At 31.8% G+C, this 21,251-nt stretch overlaps 3 protein-coding genes and 1 long non-coding RNA gene across 4 annotated transcripts; 1 reads left to right on the forward strand and 3 right to left on the reverse strand.

Moving 5' to 3' along the window:
- Positions 1–3,987: 3,987 nt before the first annotated feature.
- Positions 3,988–6,784, reverse strand: LOC146910914 (transferring glycosyl group transferase). The gene is given in 3 exon segments (XM_085725503.1): positions 3,988–4,539; positions 5,535–5,858; positions 5,860–6,784. Coding segments are annotated over 3 exon segments (1,383 nt in total). The 5' UTR covers positions 6,678–6,784; the 3' UTR covers positions 3,988–4,298.
- Positions 6,785–7,792: 1,008 nt separating this feature from the next.
- Positions 7,793–11,061, reverse strand: LOC146910915 (myosin-binding protein 7-like). Its single transcript, XM_085725502.1, has 4 exons — positions 10,900–11,061; positions 9,212–10,656; positions 9,017–9,063; positions 7,793–8,262 (listed from the first exon to the last, which is right to left on the reverse strand). Exons 2-4 carry the CDS (start codon positions 10,496–10,498, stop codon positions 8,154–8,156), a joined length of 1,443 nt encoding a protein of 480 aa, XP_085581628.1. The 5' UTR covers positions 10,499–10,656; positions 10,900–11,061; the 3' UTR covers positions 7,793–8,153.
- Positions 11,062–16,117: 5,056 nt separating this feature from the next.
- LOC146910916 (uncharacterized) lies at positions 16,118–17,291 on the reverse strand. The gene is made up of 2 exons (XR_015018602.1): positions 16,574–17,291; positions 16,118–16,418 (listed from the first exon to the last, which is right to left on the reverse strand). It is a non-coding gene; the product is annotated as an uncharacterized LOC146910916 (long non-coding RNA).
- A 515-nt stretch (positions 17,292–17,806) lies between these two features.
- LOC146910917 (large ribosomal subunit protein eL33w) lies at positions 17,807–20,325 on the forward strand. The gene is made up of 5 exons (XM_085725504.1): positions 17,807–17,859; positions 18,834–18,869; positions 18,972–19,200; positions 19,285–19,327; positions 20,104–20,325. The coding sequence occupies exons 1-4, from the start codon at positions 17,828–17,830 to the stop codon at positions 19,324–19,326; spliced, it is 339 nt and encodes a 112-aa protein (XP_085581630.1). The 5' UTR covers positions 17,807–17,827; the 3' UTR covers position 19,327; positions 20,104–20,325.
- The last annotated feature ends 926 nt before the right edge of the window (positions 20,326–21,251 follow it).

Here is a 21,251-nt window from a genome sequence, read left to right on the forward strand (position 1 = left end):
CATGTTAAATGAAAATTTATTTTTTCACAAGATAAATGGAAATTGATTTGGCATTCAATTTTTTGTTTTTCACAGAAGATGTTCAATTCGGTGGACACGGCATGAATTGTATTTTTAGTGAATAAAATAATCTATCATTTTTTGGAGGAAAAAAAAAATCGAAGAATAATTTTATGACAGTGTTGATATAACGAAACGATTTTTTTTTGTTAAGTAGTCTAGTGGCTACAGGTCACACAATTAAATGTGGAAAAATAGGGTATCCGGAGTTCGAACCCCAACATGCAATATCCTATCAAAATGCCACAATGAAAATTCATACATACGAGTGGAGAGTCTTTGTCAAAAAAAAAAAAAAAAGTAGAGAGTGAGAGTTTGAGCTTTAGCAACATCAAGTATTCTCACTTTTTAACATGTAAAGATTTCACTTTTTAATATGTAAAAGATTTCACTTTTTAATATGTAAACATGTAAAGATTTCACTATATGTAAACATGTAAAGATTTCACTTTTTAATATGTAAAGATTTTTTTTGGTAGTGGCCGGGGTTTGAACCCCGGACCTTACATATTTTATACGTTGTCCCAAACAACTGAGCTAAGCTCACGAGGACTTAATATGTAAAGATTAGCTTTATACGTTGTCCCAAACAACTGAGCTAAGCTCACGAGGACTTAATATGTAAAGATTAGCAGATACTTAATGGCTCGTAAATTAGGAGTGAATCCAAAATAATCCAATTTGAAAGCAAAATAGTCATTTTCTTTTTTAGATGTGGAATGATCAACCACAATAGTCTCTCAATAACAAAGTATTTTTAACGCTAAAAACTATTTTGACCTACGTATTGCACAATCAACAACTATTTTATAATTTTAATATATTAAAGATTATTGTGCATACCCATTAACCATTGAAAAACGAAAATGACTATTTGCCCGATTTTAATCTCATAACTTCTTTAATTGATCTGCCATGCATTTAATTTTATTTACTATCAATGCAATATTTTTCGCAGCAGAAACCTTATAAAGCTCTATTCGGTGCTCATTCTTTTCATCTCATCTTCAACTTTCAACACACTGTCTTCACCCAAAATATTTGTTTCCAACACATTGTTTTCTTTGAAAATTAAAAAGTAATGAAGTTTTTCCAGGAAGGAGTGAGATCTAACATGGTTAGCATCTATACTCTACTGTGTTCACATACTTTCTTTCATTTTCTTTGAGTAATGTAGTTCCTTTTATTTATTCTTTATATTCATTGACACACTCTGGTTGATCTTCGTATATAAACTATTTATTATATTATTTTTTTCATGGCAGAGTTGTGCTATTAAAGTGGACACTAACTGCAAGGGATGGTCTAATACTATGACAAAAATACTGAAGAAAATCAAAGGTGTGCGTGCACTACGTCTCTTCTTTGTTTATTTTATTTCGGATCAAATATATTATATATGTATTTTGTCCTTTCAAAATTTGTAAAATTTGGTTTCAGTCCCACTTTTAAATCTTGTTATGTTTTGTCCCTTACTTGTGTTGTTATTTTTACAAAGCATAGAGCATGTTGTCTTGTTGTACCAAAAAAAAAAACATGTTGTCTTGATCCTTTAGATACCAATTTGGATTGAGTGCAATTGATTGCACAATCATCCATCGAGTCTAAAATGTTTGATCCAGATCTCATCGGCTGCATGACAATCACATCCATCCGACTACACACAAATTTAGTCCCTTTAGATATACATCAAAGAGTACTAAAATCATTTTTTCAAGAACCACAAACTATGCATGTTAAAAGTTATGAGTTGGATCAACCCTTTTAAAAGGAAGACTAAAACCTATTTTTTATGAAAAAGAATAAGAGATGAAAATTATCTATAATCCTTTTCCTAATTTTAATCTAGATATTTATTATGGATTAAATATATTTATTTGTCCTTTAAAATTTTATCGTTCATGTCTTTTTAACCTTTTAGAGTATGTTATTTGTGATCTTTGGGGTAGATATTAAAAGAGTACTAAAATTGATTTTTAAGAACCACACATGATTTTGTCAAAAAAAAAAAAAAAAGAACCACACATGATATATTTTAAAAGCTTGGAGATGAAAATATGTCACTTTAAAATAGAGATAAAACATTTTATTTTATATTTAATATAAGAGATCAAAATAGAAGTTTTGTTTTCAAAATAGAATTCCTTTCAAAAGGAGACAAAAATAGAATTTTAGCCTTTTAAAACATAGGAGAAAAAATCTCTCAAAAAAAAAAAGCATAGCAGAGAAAATATGCTACTTTTTCTTTATAAAAATAACAAGATATGAAAATTTTATTTATTCCCATTATTTTTTTATCAACATATTTATTTTGGACTAAAGATATATTTTTGTCCTATAAAAATTTCTAAAATTTTGTCTCACTTCCTCTTTTAAAAAGTATTGTGTTATGTCCCTTAATTTTTAAATATGTCCGATCAGGTTCCTAAAAAAACCCTTAAAAAAAACATATCAAAAGCGTAAATTTAGGAGAGTAAAACATGCCACTTTTAAAATGGAAACCTATTTTTCAATAAATAAAAAAGAGACATAAGTATATTTATTTCTTTTATCTGAAATAAACTCTTCTTTATGTTTTATATGGATATGGAATATAGGTTTAAGCTACAACTTTGATACAAAGGAAGGGATAATATATATCTCAGGCAAGGTAGATTCGAATGAAATTATGAGGATGACATCCAAACATGGAAAGAAAGTGAAGCTTTGCTGGATTAATAGTAAGGAAGGCAACAATTATGCACATATGGGTATGCCAATGTCTTCTGCTTATCCACGGTATCAAGGAAGATTCTACCCTCTTCCTCCACCAATGCCCTATTATCAGTACAGTAGTTATGATCCCATGTATGCCCCTCATCAACATGGTTATCCTACATATCTACCAGCTTACTATCAATATTAGTACATATTTGGATTGACATTGAGATTGTCAGAGTCACGATGAATTGTTATTTTAGCAAAAACTAAACTTTGAAACTTCAACGGTATTGTGATTTTGTCAAACTTATCGTTCATCCAAAGCACTGTTGTGTTTTTTTAAGGTCTTCTACTCTAGCGCAAGTACTAGCAACCATATCATAAAGTTGCTTAAAATTTTGTCACCCTTGGATGATTAAGTACCCCTTTCACCGAGTTTGTGAATATTGCTATTTGCTATTATTGTGAACCAGGTTTTGTAAGGTTCATAATTCTAAACTTTTGATGTTAACTATTTTTGGTGGTTGTTATTTGGTTTATAATGTGGCAGCAGACCTAATTATAATTATTGTCTTTATTTTTATTATTTGATAAATGTCTTGTTTGATTGTTCATAACAAATTGCACTTGACATCTCCTACTCGTTGCGACTAGAATTTAAGTTAGAAATTCTACAAGTTATAAGTTATACATAAATTCTATTCTAAATCCTCTATGAGATTGTTGGTTTGTCTTGACCTTACACAAGGTGAGTCCCTTAATGTACATTTGTTTTTTCTTGAAAAATAATTAAATTATATTTCTATCATTATGGGCGGATTGAATTAGAGAGAAAAATTCAAACATAGTAAGAGTCTTCCATCTATTCTTGATTAATTTTCATACTACTATTTAAGTGATCTTCTTTTTGGGTCAGTTCATCAATTGCTTATATTAATATTAATGAAATATATTACAAATTCAAAAATTAAATTCAACGCACACATTCCAGCAAAAAATTACTATATTTAATTTATTAACTTGTGCTTTAAGGACACAAGTTAACTTTTCCCTTTAAATATTAGATAATTACATGTTTAAAAGCAATTTTAATTCAAACTATTCAAACAAACATTTTGATAATTACACATCTAAAAGCAATTTTAATTCAAACTATCCAAACAACATCAATTAATTATAATCACTTTTGCATTAATATATTCACACATAAATCAATTTATGCCTATCTCGCTTTAATCCAAAATCAATTTCAATCAAAAAAGGTCTGTCAAAATATCATCACACAAAATCAATCAAACATACAGAGACTTGCGCTTATTGCAACAAATACTCAGCCATTTCTTAGCTAGTGAAAACATTGAAGCAATCAAAGGAACACTAGACTTTAGGGTCCACGTATGCAATTGGATTTCTGTAATAGCCTCTAAAAAATAGAGTACAACAAATTAAAAACTAATCAAAATGTCAAAATTGATTTCTATAATCAGCCGCAAATTTGGATCAGTAACTTCAATCGTCGCTACTATGTATGAATTTCTTTAGAAGGAGAACTTGAAAGCTCCCACTCTGGTGTCTGCAACAGAATCCCAGAAGGAAAGTTTCCTTTGCTGGATCTTTTTCTCTTCTTCTTTTTGGGTCAGTTCATCAATTGCTCCAGGAAAAGAAGCCTCAATAGCATTCTTAAATTTATCATGCAAATTTACTCTATCCTTTGTTCCAGATACCAGTGTGCTTGCGTTCGGCCTCTTAAGAAACTCCAAGACACTTAACAAATTTCTCCTGTAACAAGTACCGCTAACGTTTGAGGTTAAAGTTATTCAATCAACCAACAAAATACAAAACCAAAAGATTTCAAACCACATGAAATAAAAAATAATAAAATTATTAGTCATTTAGTATTTAATATAACGAGTCCGTTCCATGGATTCCAATAAGTATTCAAAATAGCAAGAAAAGTACAAGCATGTTGTTGTTAAAGAGACATCGTATCACATGTGCTTATCGGCTCTACAATAATTATATCAGAAGATAAAATCATTAGCCGATCATATTTGGATTGACAGTGAATTCGGTAGAATCAGTGTATCGCACTGGTTTTAGCAAAAGCTGCACTTTGGAGCTTCAATAAAATCACGTTGTCATTGTGATTTCATCGAACTCACTGTGACTCCAAACATGCACTAAATGAGAAATTTATCTGCATTAGCTATAAAAAAGAGAAAAAAACTTTCCATCAGGATTATGTGATTCCTAGAAGGGGCTCCGACTTTGTGAAGGTTCGCGCCAATATCTCAAGGTCACTAAACTGCATCTAATCAGTGAGCTATTGTACCTAGGGAGTAGGGATACATATAACAGTTCCTCCCTCATATTCATTTCAAAATATAAAGGGAAATTCATTGAAGCTGCAATGGCGTGGCTCAATATAAAATGAGCAATCGACCCATGCTATTGTGAATCAATAAGTCAATAACCATGTACTGACCATTTCTAATTATAATGACTCCGATTAAATTTTCAAATATGTAGTCCAAGGACACTCTAAAGAGCCAGATTTTGAGATGCCAAGGGATGTTTTAACATCCGAATTAAAACAATAAACATTCTAACAAACCTATTAACATGTAAAAAATGACTACTTAACAGACAAAAAAAGGACACATAAAATCAGGCTCTTGATTACTTTAACAGACAAAAAAATGACTACTTAATTCAGCATATCATTCAAAAAGATAAACCTATTAATCTAAAAGTACTAAGACAGAGATCTTCACCTGCTAACGTAGTTTTGTGTTATGGCAATTGATTCCTCCAGGTTGATCACCAAATGCCACCAACCACTGGGCACAAAGATAACCTCCCCCGCTTTACATATGCACTCAATTGGCTTCTTTTTCCAATTCTTTGTTGCAGCATAAAAGTTCATGAACCATTCAATTATTGAAACAGGAGATGCTACCTCTGCACCATCAGGGCTAGGATGAACACCGGGCGGAATAACATCGGGAGGAAACAATACCCATTTCTTCGACCCCTTGATCACAGCATTCCAAGCTGAAGTTGAATTTGGATCAACGTGAAAAGACGATCCAGACCCAACCTAAATAGTCCTTAAGCTTCATCTCCACAGGCCCAACCGAAAACTTAACATCATCACCACACAACTTAACCAAATAATCTCTATCCCAATTCCTCAATGCATCCCAATTATCAATACACCCTTCCAACAACACCGGCTTATTAACCTCCTCAAAATTCGCCACAAACTCCTCAACCGAAATCCCTCTCTTCCTAACAATATTATCCCTCTCCAACCATTCACCTTTCATTTCAAGATTAGCACATAACCAACTCTGAAAAAGATAATCCGAATAAAAGTCTCTAACTTTAAAACTCCGAACGCGAGTCCCGATATCAAACAAAGGGTACCCATTAGAAACAACAAAGGTAGATTTCCATGACCCATTATACTGAAACCCATCAACAAAATTCTCCAACACAAGATTCCTCCAAAGGGGTTCATGATTAGTGAAAACATAAAACGATTTACTCACACAAGCCAAAACCCCTAAACTATTACCATCTAAAAACCCTAGAATATCAAGAACAAGCTCATCAGTGAGGGTATGAAGATTACCTAAACCAGTATCTCTGGAGTTGATGGAACCTGGATTGAAATAGAGATTGCCTAAGGGCTGAACACCGTGGGTGTGTGACGGGGCAGAGCTTTTGATGTCGAAACATTCTTCGGCGTCTTCTTCTTCTTCAACGAGAGATGAGTGGTTTTTAGTAATGGAAGAAATGGGGTTTTGGTTTTTGAGTTTGTGAGGGTTTTTGTTTCGGTTTTTTTTGGTGATTTTCTTCTTTGTTCTTGTTTTGATACGGGACAACAAGTTCATCATTCTGAAACTCAACATTGTTTGTGTAATCAGATTGCTGACTTTGGTTTGGTATGGTGGCTGGACTCTGGAGGCGCAGTTGTGTTGTGCGCATATAAGACTGTCTATAGAAGCTTGGAAATACTACTTTAGTTTTTTGGAAAATAACACCATTTTGATACCAAACATTCCCCAATGTAACAATTACGCAACAAAAACTACTCCCTCCGTTTCAAAATGAGTGTCGTTTTAGGTGTTTACACACATATTAAGAAATGCAATGATTAAAAGAAAGAGAATGGTTATTTTACCAAATTATCCTTATTAACTATTGGTTAGTTTTAAAAGTAATACTTTGGAAGTAGTGTGCAGAATATTAATTGGAGGGTACAATTGAAAAGAAAAAGTTATTATTGCATTGGAAACTGAAAGCGACACTCATTTTGAAACAAATTTTTTTGGCTAAAGCGACACTCATTTTGAAACGGAGGGAGTATATTTTTAAGGATTAAATATGTTTTTATTCATATAAATATATTAACTTTTCGTTTTAGTTCGTCTAATTTTTTTTTCTTAACTTCTAGTTCTTATAAAAACTTGTGTCCCTTGTGCTTGATGGAGAAAAACTTGTACTTCTCAAACACCTATTATACAAAACCATAACTTTGAACTTTTTTTTTACAAGCCATAACCTTGAACTTAATTGTTAAAATCCAATAACAAGAAGAATAAGATGTCGATTCATAGATGATCAGTTTATAGCTTCTAGTGTGTAGATAACTGTTACTTGAGAGGAGATGAAGCTAGAATTTAGGGTCTTTATAATTTTATAAATTCATTAAAATCCATGGATTGTAATAAAATCTTATAAGTAAATGCATTCTTACATTCTTTTAACATCCACAAAGCTTTAATGTCGAAACAATCCTTTTAAATCCAAATCTAATACCCCTCCAACCTAACTTTGGATTACCTAGGGGTCTTTTCAAAAAACTGGAAGGTTGACAAAAATGATTGCAAAAAAATCTCATGATCATTACTCGAAAATAAAAAGTTGGGGAAAAAACAGATGCTAATTCATTTTGTCAGCACAAGTTGATCAAAGTTATAGCCATTTTGTATATTGATAGATGATGCATTCCCAACACAATCCATTGACTCAACAAACAGCGCTGCAACTTTCTAGGATTGAACTTTAGAAAAATAAGTATAATGTACGAAGAAGTGAGGACACTTACAGCATGGCATGTACATGAGAGGACTGTCTAATGGTATATATACATTCTCAACTATAACCAAGCATACGAGAGAGAATGCTCAAATGCCAAATCATAACCATGTTTCACAGATCAACCAACAAATTACAATATTACATTCAATTTCATACAACAGAAAACACCGCACAAAGCATCACTCTTGAGAGAAAAATCTAAGGGGGAAAAAAGAAGAAATAAATATCGTAGCAGTGCGATGAAGTTTCATTTGGTGCTCCCACATATGATCCTAGCCTGTGATCTAATCTCCCAATTGCATTCTTGAAACATATCTCCACGACCTTACATGATGTCCTTTGTCAAGGAGCATTAGTAAGCCAGTGTTGCTAGATGGTAGCCCAAACATATACCTACAGTCACAAGGAGTTCAGACAGTAAAATATTTTTGTCAAATACTCAATCGCTTGCTCTCTTTTTTTCACAGGTTAAAAAAACAGTAATTGTACCCTCTAAACTCACTATAGGAAAATGATAGATAAACATAATTGCTAGATACAACACAACAACTTTGTTACTTATAGAAAATGCTACCTATCATAGTTGCTAGATACAAAACAACAACTATGTTAGTTATAGAAAATGTTTGTTTGAGAGGCCAATATAAGGATATGCTTAGATTTCCATTGTACACGTTAGTCAGTCCAAAAGGCATTCCATAGAAACTGTGTCAGTATTCAACAGTAAACCTTAATCAGTAATCACCATTTCTCCACTAAAATCAATAACAGATTTTCTCCCCCTTGAAATTAATTATCCATTACTTGGCATTGCTGCAAATTAGAAACTAATTTTTTAAGAGATTATGGTTGTGTCAAACGTTTAACACAGTGTATGATGAGTATTTAACATGTATAATATCATAGGATGATGCATTGAAATTTCATAGGAAATTAAAGAACCTTAAGAAATATAGATTGCCTGGTATGCATTATCAGTAAAAGCTGTTTGAATTCTAAACTATTGTTTTCTTTCAATGGTTTATGGCTAAGATAGTTGTGAGAATATTATACTAATGCTTGATTTTGCTCACTTCAGCCGACTACTTATCATACTAGGTGAGGTCCATACATTTTGAAACAAAGACTGTAACCACTGACTACTTACTTGATTTGATGACCTCTCTTTCTCCAGGAAACAATCGATGCAACCCACTGTACACAAAAGAAAGATGAAACAGAATAAGTATTGTTGGTTAAGATGAATGAAACAAATAACAATCATCTCAATCGAACCTTGGGCTGAAAAATGGGCAAACTAAAAAGTATACGAGTCTACCTGCACCATCTGCAATTAAATTACCTTAAAAACTGTGAAGAATGTGAAGCCGCCAACAAAGGATCTCACATTAACTCTCTTCTGTTCTGGCATCTCTTTGCACAAATGTTGAGCTATTTCCTTGAGCAAAACAAGCTGTGCTTTATCGGCACGCATCGAAATGATTGCCTGCCTCATTGATTCCCTGTCCGCCTCAAGTGCTTGAAGCCTCATGTAAAGCTTCTTTACATAAGGATCTTCAAAATCACCCTGATTTCCAAACTCCCTAGGAGTTGTTACATATTCATCAAAAGCACCAGGTCCGCTTTTGAATTCAGAGTCAATAGTGTAAATTCTGTCCGTCATATTATCACCAGCCTCGGACAAATTATCTACCTTCTTAAAATTGGAGAAATCCCCTGACCCATTATTATTATTCCTCTTCCTAAAGCTACCATTGAGCCTTGGAGAATCCGACACAAACTCAGGGCCAAACGACGACGAGTCACATGAAAATTTCCTCGAATGTTTATTCGTACTAGGAGAATGTCCAACTATCACCTTCTCTATAACATTCTTCCCATTGAAATCCCCATCCATCTGACTATAAGTTGGGGTTTTCTCCATTTGAGATATTCTATTCTCCAAATTCCTCAAACGATCCCTTGGAGTTTCCCCAAACACATACTTCTCAACATCAACATCAAAAACATCATCATCATCATCAGCATCCGCAGAAACATGCATTACATTACATTTCAAAGGAGGATACTCATAAGGTGGAAATTCATAATCACCACCTTCTACCTCTGACTCAGTCAAGCCATAACTCAGCATTCTATGCTTATAAGCCTGAACTTCACACGTAAGTGAATGTATCACTTGTTCCCTTTTATACAACAATTCCTCTAAAGCTAAAAGCTCCTGCTGGTCATGACACGTCCTCTCCTCAACAAAACGTTTAAATTGTCGCGCTTCCATCTCAAGCTCAGCCTTCTCAGTCTGCAATCTCAATATCATCGACATTGTTTCATTCGCCGCGGACGAAGCAGCGTTCCTTTCCTCTTCCAATTCAGAACACAAATCTTGAATCGCTTTCTGTTGACTACTAACCGCTTCACGTAAAGCCACACATTCCTCCCCAATTTCAACGCGAACAACGCCATCACCACCACCGTTCAATTTCCCCACCTTTTCCATTTCATGGTGTTTCCGTTTCACCGAACGGATCCAATTCTTGGAACATCGTTCGGAACAACCACATTCGCAATTGCAGTCGCGACATTTGCAAATTTTTGTATTTATAGAATCATCAGAAGAATCCAAATCCATGTAAATGTAATATAATAACAATGCATTCAAACCACAACGTGTTTTGAATTATCAATCAAGTGCAAAATAAAGAAATAAATCTTCAACGGTTTTGAATTTTGAACTTGTACCTCCCTCCTTGCCAAACACCTTCTTTTCTTCCCCAATTGAACACAAATCTGTACATGATAATAAATAACAATAAATTAATTAACTCAAATTTCAAATCGAACAATTATAGTAATTTATTAAAATATAACTACAATGAAAAATGGAAATTGAGGGTGTGTGTGAAATGATGCTTCTGGTTTTACCTTATGTAGTTTTATAATTAAGGATAAAAAAAAAAAACATAGGAATTTTTACAGAGGTAAATAATAATATTAAGAGGAGAATGAATAAAAGGGAAGAGAAAGAAATACCTTGAAGAAGTGTGGTTGAGGAAACGGAGAAGAAGGGGGGTGTATGTTTGGTTTGGAGGGAAGAATGATAGTAATTTGGAAACCCTAGATTTTTGTGTATATTTTTCTCTGTGTCTGCCCCAACACAAGGAAGGTTGTCGATTTGTTAACGTCGTGTCTGTTCAAATCTCTCTCTCTCTCTCTCTCTTATACGTACGCACACCACTAAATATTCAAACATGAAATTTGAATCCGAATTAAATGGGACGTTTTCTCATAGTACTTTACAACTATTTACCGCGTTACTCTTCTTATTTTAGCACTCTCAATGGATATATATACTCTTACCCCCTTCTTTATAGTTATCTAGTCTAGTAAATAACAGGATATATAGCACATTTTTACACATAATTTACTCTTACCCCCTTAAGGAAAGTCTTGATTTAATCCCTCCGTCCCAATTTAATTGGCACAATTTTATTTTTCACACATATTAAGAAAAATGTATAAATAAAGGGGAAAGTGGAATATATTGTATTAGGAATGATAAAAGTAGTATTATTTAGTGTTATATTGTATTGGGAATGATGAAAGTTGTATTGAAAATTGAAATTGGTCAGTTATTTTGGGACATTTTTTTTAGAAAATGGATCAGTTATTCCGGGACGGAGGGAGTATAAGTTACCATGTCTTGCTTAATGTTAAAATTGTTAGATAAAATATTCTGGCATCAATTCTTCCACCAACGAGTTTGAGTTTTTAATAACTATATTTTTTTTTTTGTCAAAGTTTTTAATAACTATTATCACTTTACATATCTATTATCTATTTGTCTTTTTAATATTAACCACTTCAACTCATGCATGGACAAAACAACAGATGTTAGTTTTAAAAAAAGTAATACATACCCAATCAGGACTTTTTATTTTAGGATAGTATTAAATAGTTCCATTCCTTAAAATAAAAAATAGTTCTAAAAAGGTGGCACTATATACTACACTGACATCAAATGACTATATTAATCACTTCAAAGGTAAAGACTTGTTTAAAAAAACGATTTATTTATTACCTTCAGAAAATATTTCCCTTTATAATAGCGAGTAAAATTTGGAGGGTGTTTGTTTTAGATTATTTGAGGAGAAATATTATTATTTTTAGAATAAAAAGTTCATGTTTGATATTTTATTGTTTGTGTAAGATATTTTTCAACGTAAAAAACAAGATATTTTTCAAAGTTCCATTTTTTAAAATAATTTTTATACTTAATGAAAATATTTTTTATTGTATTTTGAAAAAAATTATTGTTAATAGAAGAAAGAAAAATACAAAAGATCTTTTACTAATTTTAAGCAAATGGAAAATACATTATTTTTGATGTAATATTTAAAAATAATCTCTATATCATTTATATATAAATTTACTCTCTATAAATTATGTATTATCCCCTATAAAAAGTAAATGTGTATTATATTAATAAAATATGTGTGTAATTTAAATGATATTTTTTTTTTGTTCCTGAAACGCTTCATTTAAATGACCCCGTTCTAAAATAAAATTCATCTGTTTATAGAAGTTCCGTATATACAACACACCTACTCATCTACATTTGTAGATGGAGTTTTTTTTATTACTAAAATCACATAGTTTTAATATTCATAGCATCGGAAATATAATTTGGTAGAGGGTCATGGATATGGAATTGTCATATACTTGTAAAAACGTGAACAATTTGTCTCCTAATATAAAATTGTTGGACATCTATATAAAATTATTGATGTTGCCACATATAGAATGGGGATGAAGCAGATGATTACATGACAATTCCAAGTGAACAATACTGGACTTTATTTTCGAGTCCCTGGTAACTCATAGAAATGAGAGTTGAGTTTTTTTTTTTCTTGTTGAAAATAAGAATTAGGAGTTATTTATGCTCTTTTATTTGAATTGTTATCTGCTCATTAGGTACTTAGTTTCAGTTTAGTAAAATAATGGTATAACTAGTGTAAGTTCAGTTCAAGCACACCAGAGGCTCTTATTTGTCAGTTTAAGTGTCTGCTCTAAGTGTGCAAGTTTTAGGATGGAAAGATACAAGGTGTTGTAGCATTTATCAATTGGAAGAATTAGCAGCAAAGTTGAAGTGCTTTGTGTGTTGTACAAGGGTGTGACACTTGGGAGCGTGTTGAGTCTGAGTGCAAGATGAGGGTATTTGAATTTTGAGTGCAATAATGTTGGTGAGTTGGTACCAGGGATTGGTCCCTTATGTCTTTGGATATATAGCGGTAAGTTATAATTGATTGAATTTTAAAAATTTGAAGTAGATATAGATAGACGATCTAAACAAAACAAACACCTCAACAAGCTGAGAAAACAAGCTATTCTGCACAACACAACATACAAAATGATATATCCGATCATGCTAATCGAGACGAGGGCGCATTATCTCATCATGTCGGTCTCTGTTCAGTTCTTTGTTCACCAACTCTAGGGTGGAGTTTGTTAGGCGACAAGCGAACAGGATTGATCATGTTCTTGCAAGAGAAGCCACACTACTAACTAGTCCCGTTGTTTATTTTCATATACCCAATTGTATTGAATTTCTTATTATTAATGAAATGCTACAAACATATTTTCTTTAAAAAAAAAAAAAAACGACAGCGCAACGCTCATTAGGTGAAATAAAAAAAAACAAATATATTTGAATAAAACACTTTCTATACCCATATATATACAAAGAAGATGGTAGTATATAGTTTTAGTGTGACTTTTTTCATCTATTTTTCTTCTTCATTTAAACTAATTTATTAACTATTTATTCTTTTTATAATATTATTTAAATTATTTTTAAAAAATATTATTAAAACAATAATTGTCACACTATAATAGAAACAATATTTTGTCAAAAAAAAAATAGGAACAATATTGACGGACACGTTAATGTTCGTCTTTCCCCCTCGAAAAAAATATAATTTACTTTCAAATCGTAAAAGTTCGTGTTGCAAATTCATTAAAATTAAAATTAATAAATCCTTATTGAAAATTTCTTTTAATAAAATATTAAAAATCAACACTATCCTAGAAAGTACTTTAAAACCTTCTAAGTTTTTTTTGTTTTGTTTGTAAAATAGTCTTTTAAAATCTTAATCCAATCCAATTCAATTCACTTTCTAATTTTTTTTTAAAGTTTGGCATAATTATATCAAAACCCTGTAACTTCATCTATAATTTCATGGAAGAGCTTTATAAGTTTTTTTTTACTGCAAGTTGGTTCTTTATACTTAAAATTGTTATACCAAACTTCATTTTTCATCTATATATGTTACAAAAAGCCTTACATGACCATTAAAAATATTAAATTAAATCTTCAATTAATCAAGATAAAATCAAAACCCCATTGTATTAAAAGTTACCAAATCACATCCATCAACACTAACCTGATAGGTTTAAACTTTTATCTAAAGCTATGTCTCACTTCTGTCAACAACAGTCTAACTACGAGACAAGATCCTCTCCATTTAGTGCCCTTTCCATTTATAATATTTGAAGAGATAAAAACACAATGAAGTTTTTATAAAAAAAATAGTGGTGGGACCCACTCAACGTATGACCACAATCTACTTTTTTATATCTATATCTCAATAAATGTTCCCTAAAAAAAACTCAGTAAATGTCATTATCCATTTATTTTAAGCAAATAGTGAGGATCTTACTCGTCTAATTGCAGTGCTAAGTAGTAAAATATTTACTAGGAATATAATATACCATCATTCAATAATCATACTAGACTCTTGACCCGTGCTATCGCACGGGTCTGATAGAGTTAAACACTCTAGTATTTTATAACGATTGATATTTAATTTGTTATTAACAGAGTGTTCAGAAGAGAGTGTCGTTAGTATTTCTCTAAACTATATTATATGACATCCAAATTAATAAAATATATGATATGGAACACAATAAGTTTACCACAAAATTCCCCCTTAAAATGGAAATTTTACACATTTAAGAATGACATAATTGATTAAACAACTTGTCATCACTTCAGTTTATTGTTGACATAAAAATATAAACAAATTAATCTGACATTGTGACGTACATAAATAGAGTAGTTTATCGTCGTTATCTGCAAGTGATTTTAATCTTCCGTCCTATATAACTTTAGAGAAATGATATCTGTACAACCATTTTATGACAACTTTTGGACAACTTTTTCTATCATACTAACGTGATGTACTTATCCACTCTCTTCCTTTACCCTTCTCTCTATATTCGTTTTGACCAATGAAAAGAGAGACAAATATGATCGTCAACAAAAGTTGTCATCAAATGGTTGTCGAAATATCATTACTCATAATTTTAAGTCATATAAATACTTTTGTTTCGAATGCTAGCTTGAAATAATTCACTAAAAAGTCTTTTCTTGAAGAAATCTTGGCTTCTTCGAATGAATTTGAATTACAACATATAAATTTAATATCAGTGTGAATTTTCTTGAATTGAAACGCCATATCTTGAAGATATCTTTTCACTTTTTTCGTCCATCATATTATGATTCAATCTTGGTACAATCAGTGTGACAAATGCTAATTATTATAATGAATACAAAAAAGAAAATGCTTGTTTGAAATGAAAGCTGATCCATTTTTACATAAAAGATAAATAAAAGTTGTATTAACTATAAGCTTTGGAACACAACTTGAAGCAATCTTGTTAAGTTCAGAACCAAAAGGAGTGATTGCAATGAAGCAGTGCACCTTTATGAGTTCATTGTTGTTCTTGGATTTTTTTTTTTAACATGTTAGTTCTTGGCTTAATCGAACTATATGCCTATATAGCTCGATGAGTACCAATTGAAGAGGGCAACTTCTAGAAAATTTAACTTCATAAGCCCTCCAGTTACCTCAAAATATGGTGTCAACATGGCAGCAACCATGTGCTTTAAATGGTCTACAATTCTGATGCAGTCCATATACATGTCTAATAGAAAATTATTTGTCATAATATCATGTATTTTCTTACTCTATTGAGACATGAATGACTCTCTATTGAGACATGAATGACATAAGGCATGTCTAAAAGCAAAACATATGATAACAGCTTCAAAATATCATGAGACGTTCTCATCCAAAGATCAAACAATTCTCAGCAATGAGCATAAAATTGCATCATATCAAAATCATTTTGTGAATGCTACACAACCACTTATCAAAATCATTCAATGTGTACACCAGAATCAATACCATTAACAAAATCATACACGTATATAAAATGCTTGCTTACATTTGAGATATCAAATTCTATATGAAATGTACACAGTTTCACCGTAATTTTATACATAGACACTTCATAGTAATCTTGAATATTCATCGGCACTGAACATGTGAAAAGGGAAAATCAAAATCACAACAATAAACAACAATTAACAAAGAGATTTGTATTAGTCTCGTAGTTTTTCAAGCTCAACGCAACTTCCATTTTTGAGTACATTTCGATGTTCAAATTCACTTATAAGTATCCTGCTGCATCAACCATTATATATCTTCCTAAAAAGATAGTGAAGGACATTGTTATAAGTGGTTTTTATCAACTAAGTACATATTATCGAATTCAAAACGGGGAGACCAAATAAATATATGTTAATTGCCTTTGATCACATCAAAGCAAAACAAACAGATAATATAAGTGATAAGCATCATACCTTGATGTTTTCAAACAGAGAATACCCAACTGCGATGACCAGCTACAGCAAGTCCGAAGCATTTGGATTACTTGTTATTCATTATTAGGATATATAACCTTTGAAGAAAAGAAGAAGAGCAAGGTTTTGACAGAAAACCTTGTTTGGTTTGTAGAATAACAACCTTAACACACCTTAAGACAGATCCAAAGCTGCAACGAAAATTGCAGCCATAACACACCTCAAAAAACCAAAGCCGGAACACTCTTCTAGGGTAAGCAAAGAAAAACATACTACAATCAAACTTAATCACTAACTATAAAACACACACACTTTATGAAATTGATAGACAACAGAATTTTTACAGATTAATTTTTATCAATCAGAAAACACACACTTTATGAAATTGATAGACAACAGAAAATTATCAAAGTTAGAGATGTCATTTTAAAAAGTAAGATATCAAAACCATAGATTATAGAAGCTGTTGATCTGCATAAAAATTCAAATTAAAATGGAATGAGGGAACCTTAAAACCACATATTGAATGCAAGAACAAAATAGATCTGCATCATTCATCATCTAATGCAATAAGTACATATTTATATCAATATGAATCCATGTAGAAAACATGTCAGAAGAAAAAATAGATAAACCATAGTCTATAAACATTAAAATACATGCTGATTTTCGTTATGTTAAAACACTAAATAGAAAGTATTAGTGACACAAATCATTATAAACATCAAAATACATTCTGATTTTCTTTATCAAAATTTATATTAGAGAGAATGCGAGAGAGAGAGACAGAGATGTGGAAAAGCAAAGATTCTGATTGGTTTGTCCAAGCACATGAAAGTCATAAAATGAACGGCTGAGATGAAGTGTGCAGTTGGCAGGTGAGATTAGCATTAATGACGTGATTAGGGAGGGAAAAGAAGGAGTGATTAGGGCTAAAGTGCCAGCACATCAAGTTAGGCTTTTATAATAAAGGATACATATTTGACTGTTGCTGTTTTGACTGTCAAAAGTTCATGATAACACATGGAAATGACCAAGTTAACTACCGTCGGGGGTATTTTGGATATTTCCGTGTGTTATCAGGAACTTTTGGAAGTCAGAAAAGCAATTGTTTACATATTTGAAAGTTTGGGCCAAATTTCATAAAAAAGTAGTTACTGGGCCAAACCGTCCATGATAGAAGCCCAGAAAACCTCGGGTATAATAAAACCCTAATCCGTGTCGGGATTTTGGGCGTTTGCTGCTGCTGTGAAGATGGTGAAGGGACGTCAAGGAGAGCGTGTCAGGTACTCTTCGTTTCAGCCATTTTTATTTGTATTTTCATCATCATCGTATATGTTTTTGATCTTTAGTTTAGTAGTAATTATCATTGTTTTAATTCATTTGGCTATAGCTAGTTACTACCATTCAAACATTAGCATGCAGTTAATAAGGGATTCGAATAGTTTTATTTTTAGTTTATAGACTGGTATTAAGAAAAAACATCGAGATCAATTTGTTGCTTGAGAAATGTTTTAGACTATTTTGATTTGATTTGTGACTGATGTCTAATGCCTGTTTGGATTGGCTTATTTGAGCTTATCCACCAACATAAGTTTTTGTGAGACTGTTGTTTGGAGAACTTGTGAAAACAGCTCATGGCAATTATCACAGACTTTTTCCCAGCTGATTTTCACAAGTTCTCAAATATCACCTACTTCTCTTTTCTTTTTTTTTTTTTTTGTTGACTAAGAGTTTTCTTAAATAAAACCTATCTCATAGCATATACAAAAATAATTTACCTTTATTTTTTCCTTTTCTATAAAAATAGCTTTATGTTCTCATGATAAGTGCTTGTGCTATAAGCTGCAAATAAGCAGTTTATCCAAACATGCCCTTAATACTTTGTGGAGTGATGGCCTATGTTGGTCCTCCCAATTTTTTAGCAGCTATATTTAATCCTGACAAAAATGAAAACTGAACCTGGTCCCCGACATTTTTATAACTGGACTAATTTGTCGCTAGTATGAAGATCTCTGGGCTACTTTTGGTTTTATTTTTGTTAGGGATTAAATTGGGTCGCAAAATATTGTGGGACGAAAATGGGTCTTCACTCTAGTATGTGCTACTGAATTGATAATTTGATTTCTTATGACCAAATATGTTTTTGTGTCTTTTACTCAAAGATCAGTCTGTGTATCTATCTTATTTTTTATGTATATTTATTTTATCAAATATATAAAACAAGCTAATATATACTTTCTTGTTCAATTTGTATTAGGCTTTACGTGAGGGGTACAATCCTTGGATACAAAAGGTAAACTTTTCTAATGTTATCTGTTTTATTTTATGTTTGGTTTATGAAAATGTCTGGTTAGATGCTTTGGCTTAATACTTACTGTTTTATGCTGTTTTTTAGATCCAAAGTAAACCAGTACCCAAACACATCTCTGGTCCAAATTGAAGGAGTGAACACCAAGGAAGAGGTAGCTTGGTATGCCGGCAAGAAAATGGCATATATCTACAAGGCCAAGGTGAAGAAGAACGGAACCCATTACCGTTGCATATGGGGCAAGGTTACAAGGCCTCATGGTAACAGTGGTATTGTTCGTGCCAAATTCAAATCAAATCTTCCTCCCAAATCAATGGTAATAATTTACCAACACATTTTTATTCTTATTAATTGTGTTTAATAACGTTATCTTGACTTTTTGAGTGTGGATGCATTGCAGGGATCTCGCGTAAGAGTATTTATGTACCCAAGTAACATATGAGGTAAACCCATGTCCTGGATGCTTTTTGAATTGTTTTTGCGTTTTTCTTTTTCATCTCATCTTTCTATGAAGCATTATTGAACTTTCTCCTGTGTTTTTCATGCATTTTGTCATTTGATGGGGCACATGTTTAAAACTTCTAGCGTATTTTTCATATGAATAAATCAACAAATAGTCTTATGTGCAAATCAAAATAGTTATTATTAACAAACGTCTGAAAGCAGAGAATCAGTTCTTCATGTAGACAGACATCAGTTCTTGGTGTTGACATTTAATATAGTGCTGCACTTTGTCTTATTACGAGGTTCTTATACCTCAGAGTTATGCGGTCTTTGTACTGGCACATGCTAGCTATCAGGAGAACTATATATGGTTCTAAATCATGGTAAATATAATGTGCATATCTGATCTGAAAAATGTGGCAGTTGTATGGAAATTTAGAAACATAGTTTATTGTTTGGAATTCTATCAGAAGGTTATGACTTACTATGCCTAGAATAAACAACGTTAATGAGCATAACTGTTTTAAGTTCAATTCTTGATTTTTTGTAATAGTGTTGTTAATTTTGCAATTTTTTAAAGAGGGCCTCTTCTCTGGTCTATCTGTAGATTACAACTTACTTTTGTCTATGATAACTGCTTAAGTTCTGTTCTTATTTTTTTAATAGTTTTTAATTTTGCAATTTTATAAATAGGGCTTCTTCTCTGGTCTAGCAGCATGCATGTCTCTGTGTTGTTTACTCTATCTAACTGTTAACATTGGATATTTGGTTGCAGATTCAGGTGATAAGGTCAGCAGGATTGTGGGATGATTTTTTAGTAACCTCAAGGATTGTTGTTTCTTTTTAAATTTTGAGAAACTATTTTTCTGTTTAGACAGTTCAATGATGGAATGTTGTTTGCCACAGTATTGGCTGTTAATGAAATATTATATTCAACACTGTGTGTGTGGACTTGGTTATCTCATATAATTACAATGTTAATTTTTATTGCATTTAATCTATTAACCTTGAACTTGAAGAAAATCTAGTAAATGAAATGAATATACGTGGAATAAGTTTTTGTTCACTGCATTTTATTAAGAATCGGGAGATCAGTACAATTTATAACTTGATGAAACGCTTGATACTAACTCTCTCCACTTTAACCTGAGTTTGAATGGAACAATTTGACAGATTCTATCTTGATCGGTGGAATAATTTACATTATTCTTTGAATAGAATGCAGAAGTACTTTACAAACTGAAACAACTACTTATAAAGCAATCATTCATACTACCTTTCTCAACTGCGAAGGGCAATGTTTGAAGCACATTGTAGAACCAGTAAAAACATCCCTGGATTCGTGAATTCGCATTGTAGAACCAGTAAAAACATCCCAGCAACATTGACATTGCATTTTAAAAGGCCAGCTCTGTTGTATCCAAAGAATATCATGCACATTAAGCCGCACAATCTTTGGCTTGATAAAATGCATTTTAAACGATACTTTGGTTGGATCCAATAACATAATGCGAATCCCGGGCATAACCTGCTGAGAAACTTGTTTTGGCAATAGTTTTAGCTCAAAGGGTTCAAAAATACTCCCTCCCTCCTAAATTATAAGCAAAAAAAAATCAATTTTCTATCCCAAATTATAAGCAAAAAAGACCAATTTTTATATGTTTTTTCAAAAAATATCTTTTCCAAAGGAAAATTAAATGCAAAGTGCATTCAATTTACTCTCTTTTTCATTTTCTCTATAATCAACTACCAATGAAAATTATTTTTACATCTTTCTATAAAACTTATTTCAAAGATAACACAAAAAACTACACCCTCCGGTCACTAATATAAGCAAAAGTTTGATTTTTAGATTCATTCATTAAATGATGTATGTAGTCTTTATTATAGACTACATACGTCATTTAATAAATGAATCTAAAA

This window comes from Medicago sativa, chromosome 7, assembly GCF_051527215.1.
Source record: "Medicago sativa cultivar Bolivia chromosome 7, Bolivia_mono, whole genome shotgun sequence".
NCBI lineage: Eukaryota > Viridiplantae > Streptophyta > Magnoliopsida > Fabales > Fabaceae > Medicago > Medicago sativa.

Excerpts from the sequence above, each read along its gene's own strand:
- LOC146910915 (XM_085725502.1), bottom strand. The coding sequence starts at position 10,498 with ATGGATTTGGATTCTTCTGATGATTCTATAAATACAAAAATTTGCAAA. Across the intron at positions 9,064-9,211 it reads CATTCTTCACAGTTTTTAAG|TGGGTTGCATCGATTGTTTC; the intron begins GTAATTTAATTG and ends TTTTGTGTACAG. Across the intron at positions 8,263-9,016 it reads AAGAGAGGTCATCAAATCAA|GTATATGTTTGGGCTACCAT; the intron begins GTAAGTAGTCAG and ends TTGTGACTGTAG.
- LOC146910917 (XM_085725504.1), top strand. The coding sequence starts at position 17,828 with ATGGTGAAGGGACGTCAAGGAGAGCGTGTCAG. Across the intron at positions 18,870-18,971 it reads ACAATCCTTGGATACAAAAG|ATCCAAAGTAAACCAGTACC; the intron begins GTAAACTTTTCT and ends GCTGTTTTTTAG. Across the intron at positions 19,201-19,284 it reads ATCTTCCTCCCAAATCAATG|GGATCTCGCGTAAGAGTATT; the intron begins GTAATAATTTAC and ends GATGCATTGCAG.